At 40.3% G+C, this 6,552-nt stretch overlaps 1 protein-coding gene across 1 annotated transcript; it reads right to left on the bottom strand.

The window, feature by feature from the left end:
- Window positions 1-744: 744 nt before the first annotated feature.
- On the bottom strand, window positions 745-2,971 carry LOC131236337 (lycopene beta cyclase, chloroplastic-like). Its single transcript, XM_058233458.1, has one exon. The coding sequence runs from the start codon at window positions 2,381-2,383 to the stop codon at window positions 869-871; it is 1,515 nt and encodes a 504-aa protein (XP_058089441.1). The 5' UTR covers window positions 2,384-2,971; the 3' UTR covers window positions 745-868.
- Between the last annotated feature and the right edge of the window lie 3,581 nt (window positions 2,972-6,552).

The raw sequence follows: 6,552 nt of genomic DNA, 5'->3' as shown, positions 1-6,552 counted from the left end.
GAAATGGGTCAAAATGAAGAGATGCAGAAAGAAGCTGGCTAATCTAATCGATAATGATTTATATGTGTGCATCACGATGCCAATTCAGAAGCAAATCATCTAGCTTAAGGGGGTGCAGTTAGCACCTCTCTTTCCGTCATCGATAGGAGATAGCAGCAGCTACCATTTGTCTTCTCACTATGCTTTGTTGGGTTTCTTTTGGCTGTTTAGTGTTCCTTTTTCTTTTGGTAGTGTTCTTTCCTTCTGTTTTTTTTAACCTTCATTAAAATTTCAAAGTTACCCACCAAAGAAAAAAGATAAGGTAAGAAGAATTCATAGAATCATTGATCACGTTAAGTATATATTATTTTAAAGACAGCCAGCTCACTCTTTTCAATTTTCATTCACTCATCTTTCATTTGAGGAATTGACAGTCATACTATTTCAGCTGCCAAATTGGATTGGCTTTTGAAAATCAAAATGGTTGTAACTGTCAACTCACTATTTTGTATGGAAACCCAGCACCAGATGGAAATCAAGTGAGGTTATCAGGTTTCCATTCAACGCTTTTAACGAGATATTGATCATATTTACCAGAAAAAAAAAAAAAAAAAAAAACCCAGAAAAGAAAAGAAAAGATGACTTTTGTCATTGAACTCTATGCAGAATTACTGAGGGAATACATGAACAGAGCAGGCCCAACAGCTATAAGCTCAGGAAATGCATCTCCTCCTAAAAGTTTTAAGAAAGATTAAAAGAAAAAAATAAAGTAAACAACGTTACTAGAGTGGTTTAACTGACATTGAAGGTTGACAGAAAAACATGCCCTTAGATATAGATACAATGCAGCAATTAAGAGTAAGATACAGCTGATAAAAATCAAATCATCCTAATCTCTGTCTTGCAATAAGTTGGTAATCATATTTACCAGGGGAAGAGTGCCCTTTGCCATGATCTCTAACCTACAAATATTGGAGGCATGTGAGAACAAGGAAACCCCAAAAAACACAAGCTCCGGAAGAAACAACCTCGATGACAAAAATCCATGCCAATAATGGGGTTCAAGATTGAAAAAGGCATCAAAAAACCTCCTTGTCCCTTTCAAATCAAGCTTGAGCAGAACATCCATTCCAAAGCAAAAGAACTCCCGTTGTCGCCTCCTCTCTATCGGCCACAAATCTTTCCAAACTTCTGCAGACAATTCATTCCCCAGAACTGCCCGTTCGGAACTGAGGTACTGGACAATTGAGTCTGCGACTATTGGAGCTGCTGCAAGAGTCCTGGCTACCATGTACCCGGTAGATGGGTGCACCATACCTGCAGTACCACCTATTCCTACAACCCTCTGGGGGAGCACCGGAAGAGGACCGCCCATTGGGATAATGCACCTTTCATCCTCTTCTATGCTCTTCACTTTGATACCCAAATGCTTCAATCTAGCCTCCATCCTCTCCTGTATGTCTTCCATCCGTAGACCAGGCCGGGCAACCAACGAAGTCTCTTCAAGAAAAATCCTCTTTGATGAGAAAGGCATTGCATAAAGAAATGTTGGGATTTTTTCATTCCTCTCTTTCAATCCAGTCTTGTTATCAAGATGTGAATCCCTCCAATCCATGAAGACCATCTTATCCAATTCAAATGGGTGTTCTTCAACCTCCGCGAGGATCCCATAGGCAACTTGGTAGCCAGGATTATACGGCTTATCATACTGGACAAGACACCGTGCGAACCCCGTGGCATCAAGGACCACCCTAGCCTGAACGGTGACACCGTCATTGCAAATCAAAACGGACTTAGACTCCTCGTGAATAACCTTAACCACCTTCGCCTGGTGGAACAGGACGCCGTTTGTGATGCATTTCAGCATCATCTTAGACTTGAGCTGCTTGCGGTTGACCCGGCCATATGGCCTGTCAAGGTACGTCCTGGTCCGGTCATCAATGAACACAGCGGCACCAGACCAGGTGGTGTCAAGACAGTCAAGAAGATCCATAGCTTCAAACTCATCCACCCAGACGCCGTAATTGTTCGGCCAGATCAGCTTTGGTGATGGGTCGATGGAGCAGACTGAGAGGCCCGCTTGGGAGACCTGCTGGGCGACAGCGAGCCCTGCGGGCCCACCACCAACTACCACCAAGTCCATGACTTGGGCCTTGGATGGGTCATACATGGGGAGCTCAAATTCTAGGTTTTCTTTCTTCGTTTCAGGAACAAGCTCCAAAAGAGCACTGCCACTGGCCTTAACACAACCATTTCGACACCATTCCTTCTGAAATTTCTTGAGTTTAAATCTACAATCACGGTGGAGAAGCTTTGAGGAGTTTGAGAAGCTGTGTTTCTCTGCAAACCCATGAATTGGGTGAAGCAATTCAAGTTTGTTGTGGGTTCTTAGGAGGGTATCCATGGAAAATCCAACGTGGTTTCTTTTTTTGTGAATTAGAAAATTTATGAAATGGGTTTTGCTAAACTCTCCAAACTATGAAAGATCTTTTGAGAAATTCTAGATTTTGGGATCGATTTTTTTGAATTTTGTAGAAAACCCAAGTAGGCTTTTAGAAAGTTCTCTCAATCTGAAATGGGTTTTTTTTTTTTTTCCCTTTTTTTTTTCTTTGGAGAGAACTCGGTGTTTCAGAGACTTCTGAAAAGTATCAGCGGAGAAACTGAACTAAAGGTATCTGAAAATCGTAATAGAATTTGAATTGGGCTGAGAATTTCTCCAGATTTGGTAGACTTGTGTATACTTTTATAGAAAGATTCACAATAGTAGACAAGAAAAAGGGAAAGAACTTCACCAAAAGATGGGAGGAGAAGAAGAAGATGAGAAGGAGGACTTACCGTTGGGAAAGTAAGAGAGAAGAAGCATCTTGTTTTGAAGGCAGACAAGCTAATGAGATTTACAGTAAAGACGACGAGAAGAGGTGGTCGTGGTGGTGCTTGTGAGGTCATTTCTCCCTCAATAATATGCGGGCATTATCACAAGAGAAGTTATTTCGATACTCCGAAGTTTATGATTGTCCATACACTGGCGCTCAGAAACTTTATACCTGACATATATATTAAGTCAAAACTAAACCGTCAAAAATTTCGGGTTCTGCTTTAGGTAATTCATAGTACGAAATTTGGATTTGTTTGAACAAAATCCTAAATATTGATTATAACTTGTTTTTGAATTCAACTGCAGAATATTATTTATTCATTGAGACCGCATATTAAATGTCCATCAATCTGTTAATTGGCCAGCCATCTAAATTGGACCAAGGATTTGGATGGTTTGATTAAAATTGACATATGCCACATCTGCAATTTAGAAGTGGAAGCGATCAACCATCATCCTCTACCGGAGTGTAAAAGTTTTTCTAATCAAATCCCTAGCAAATCGAGGGGCCCCTGCTAAGTCCACTTACCAGCTCCCATTATTTGCTGTTCATCGGGTGGGGCCCAGCTGTTGGTCAGCAAGAGTAAGAGAGAAAAAGAATGACAAGGTTACGGGGAGGATGACTGCTCCTGTGAGATGCCTGGTTCCCATACACTTCGATTGGCCACATGTTAGAGGTAGGACCACTGATAGTAAAATGCAAACATGCTGTCCTAAAATAATCCGAATACATGTTTTTCAAAGGTTTTTTTAAAAAAAAAAGAAAGAAAGAAGGAATTATATATATATATATATATATATATATATATATATATATATATATATATATATATATAGAGTCTGGATCCTCTGTTACCAGGTAAACAGAGAATTCCTGTTACCCGGATCCTCATTGGTCCACGTCACCGCTCACTTAAAGGATTAAAAAAATAAAAGAAAGCTTCGGACGCTAAACCGTTATTAAAAAAAATAAAGGAAAAAAAAAAAAAAAAAAAACAGAAAAAGAAAACGGGAAGGGAGGGCTCTTTCCAAGGACCCACTTCCAGTCATCACTGCTGAGTTAACGAGTATTTTCCAAACAAGCCATTAGAAGCATCCAAACGGCCATGGTCGAGGACACTACACGTATCCTCGGTTTGAGGTTGATATAGTTTCAAGGAGGAGCGACGCCAAGTGAGACAAAGGGAGCGGCAGAGGGATTGAGCTTGCAAAAGGAAGAAAGAAACATCCGAAGGTATGCAAGCATGCAATGTATTCATGCATCTATACCATGCATGCATGCATGTATATGCCTGTATTTTATTCTTTCATCTATGCACTACATGTATTCATCATGCTCTTTGAAGTTGAGGCAGACTCTTGACTGTCGCGCTAATGTGGGCCAGACATGGTTCGTTGCCGCTCCACCGTACACGTGGTTGTACGTTTGGTGATATTGGACCATCCATGAAGTGGTCCCTCTGAGGGGATGACTCAGTGGTAGAGAAAGCCTCGAAAGTCAATGCTCTTAATTCAAAAAAGGGAATATTCTGTTCATCAGATGCTGGTATTTTTCAAGATTCACCGATCATCCGTAGCTGGGCCCGCCAATAGGAGGGTCCAGATTCACCTATCGTAGGGATTCCATAGAGTAGCAATGGGCTAGCTGCAACTGGTTGGCTAAAAGATGAAGTGAGCCCGCATTTAATCGTGCATCTGGATTCCCAAATTGTGATGAATTTTTCGAATGCATTGATTTTCTGTTTTTTTTACGCAACACCCACGCTTTGTAGGGGCCACCGTGTTTTTTTATGTAAATCCACGTTGTAAATCAAGTGAGAAATCTTATTTTAATTAAAATACACAAGATCCTCCTGATAAAAAGCTCTGACAGGCCATTCCAATGAGAACAATGTGAAATTGCTCCCAAAAATCTAGGCTGAGATGGTGTGGGCCACTTGATATTTTTTTTATCATGGTGTTTTTGTATTTAACTTCATCCCAGTGAATTACACCTGATTAATGGATTTGATGAAAGATTCACACCAGTGCAGCACCACAAACAAACCCATACTTCGTATACCATCCCCAATTGTCTCCTGTTGTGTGGCCCATATGAATTACGTATCCAGATGATATTTTCTCCAACGGCCTAGAATATATCATAGAACCTAGTGGACGGAGTGGATGTTGCATATATAATACGGTGGCCCCACAGAGCAAGGGAATCTTACGCACTTATGTCAAACAGGTGCTGCGAACGGAAGTATATTGGGGTGACCCAGCACCATGTGTTCTTGGGTGCTGTGTGGCCCACTGTGATGTATTTGTTTATCCACAGCCAGATGAAATAGATCAAAAGCTCAGGTAGCCCATAGGAAACAATGATGATTGAGGGCCCTTATTAAAAACTTCATAAGGTCATTTTCCCTTCTCCAAGTCATGTGACATTAACAATAGGTTGGATAGTAAATAAACAGTGGGTGTGGTCCACTCGAGCTTGGGCTTATTTATTTATTTTTTGGGCTCATGCCCTATAAAGCTAGTAAAATGAATGGAGGGCTAGAATATAAAAAACATATATTAGGGTGAGTCCCACATTGCCCAATACATTGGTTGGGTGGTGCTGAAGTCACTATCCAATCTGTCCTGAGCCCGAATCCTCTGTTATTTGGTAAATAGGGATTCCCTGATTGCCTAATCCTCATTGGTCCATGTCACCACTCACTTTGAAAAAAAAAACTAAAAGAAAACTTCGGACTCCAAACCAGCTCTGGCCATGTGACCAGCACCACCATGCAGCCAGCCCACTTTTCGAATGCCATTTCCTCTAGTGGTAGCAACCGCTGACGTCATTCAACAATTCAAATCTTCTCCCACTCGATCTCATCCACAAATACCCACTTTGATGAGAAAAGCAAAAAAAAAAAAAAAAAAAAATCACCATCTATGCTGATAGTCTGTCTGATTTCATCCTCAAGTTCTGCACAACACAAGCTCAACAACGCAGACCACTCCTTTCATATTTGTAATTCTTTGTAGTTGCATAGCAGTGACATTGTAAATTTAATAAGAAGGAAACAAAGACATGCAAATACTTCCAATATTGTTAGAAATTGAAGTAAACCCACTTAGAAAGTGGTTATATCAATTCATTGTAATCTTCTCTTCATTAGCTACATTTTGTAAGTTGTAACCTTCAAGATGTTAGAAACTATGGAACATCCCAATAGCTGGGATCTGGTGTACTTGTACAAGTTCTAACACTTATTGGATAATTTCTATTACTTACTGGCATGTTTGTCTACAAACCATTTAAATGCTTAAATGCTTCACATAGTAAATTATATACATAGCAATCCCTTTACATATGTAAGCAATTTACCACATTTGTGATTTTGATCCAATTTACATATTCAAGTCACTTTCCCAAGTTGGTTCCCCCCTAGAAACAAATATGAATGGCAAACTGTGACTTGTTAATATGGCCCAACGTGTGAGAATTGGTTGCATGATGGGCCCACCATCCGACAACATCAATGCACATGGGGCATAACAATTGTCCTAATCAGAGTATCCCCGATATTATCCATATCTCTAGCTTGGCGATACGGATAACACTGATAGTATCAAAAATTCTATGTATCAGCGATATATCACTACATATCACCAATGTATCACCAATATTTTCGACGGTGTAAATTCAAGTCTCTTGTATT

The sequence above is a fragment of the Magnolia sinica genome, unplaced genomic scaffold (assembly GCF_029962835.1).
Source record: "Magnolia sinica isolate HGM2019 unplaced genomic scaffold, MsV1 ctg395, whole genome shotgun sequence".
In the NCBI taxonomy this organism is placed as follows: domain Eukaryota; kingdom Viridiplantae; phylum Streptophyta; class Magnoliopsida; order Magnoliales; family Magnoliaceae; genus Magnolia; species Magnolia sinica.
The sequence above is the reverse complement of the archived record's forward strand: the minus strand, read 5'-3'. Positions and strand labels throughout refer to the sequence as shown.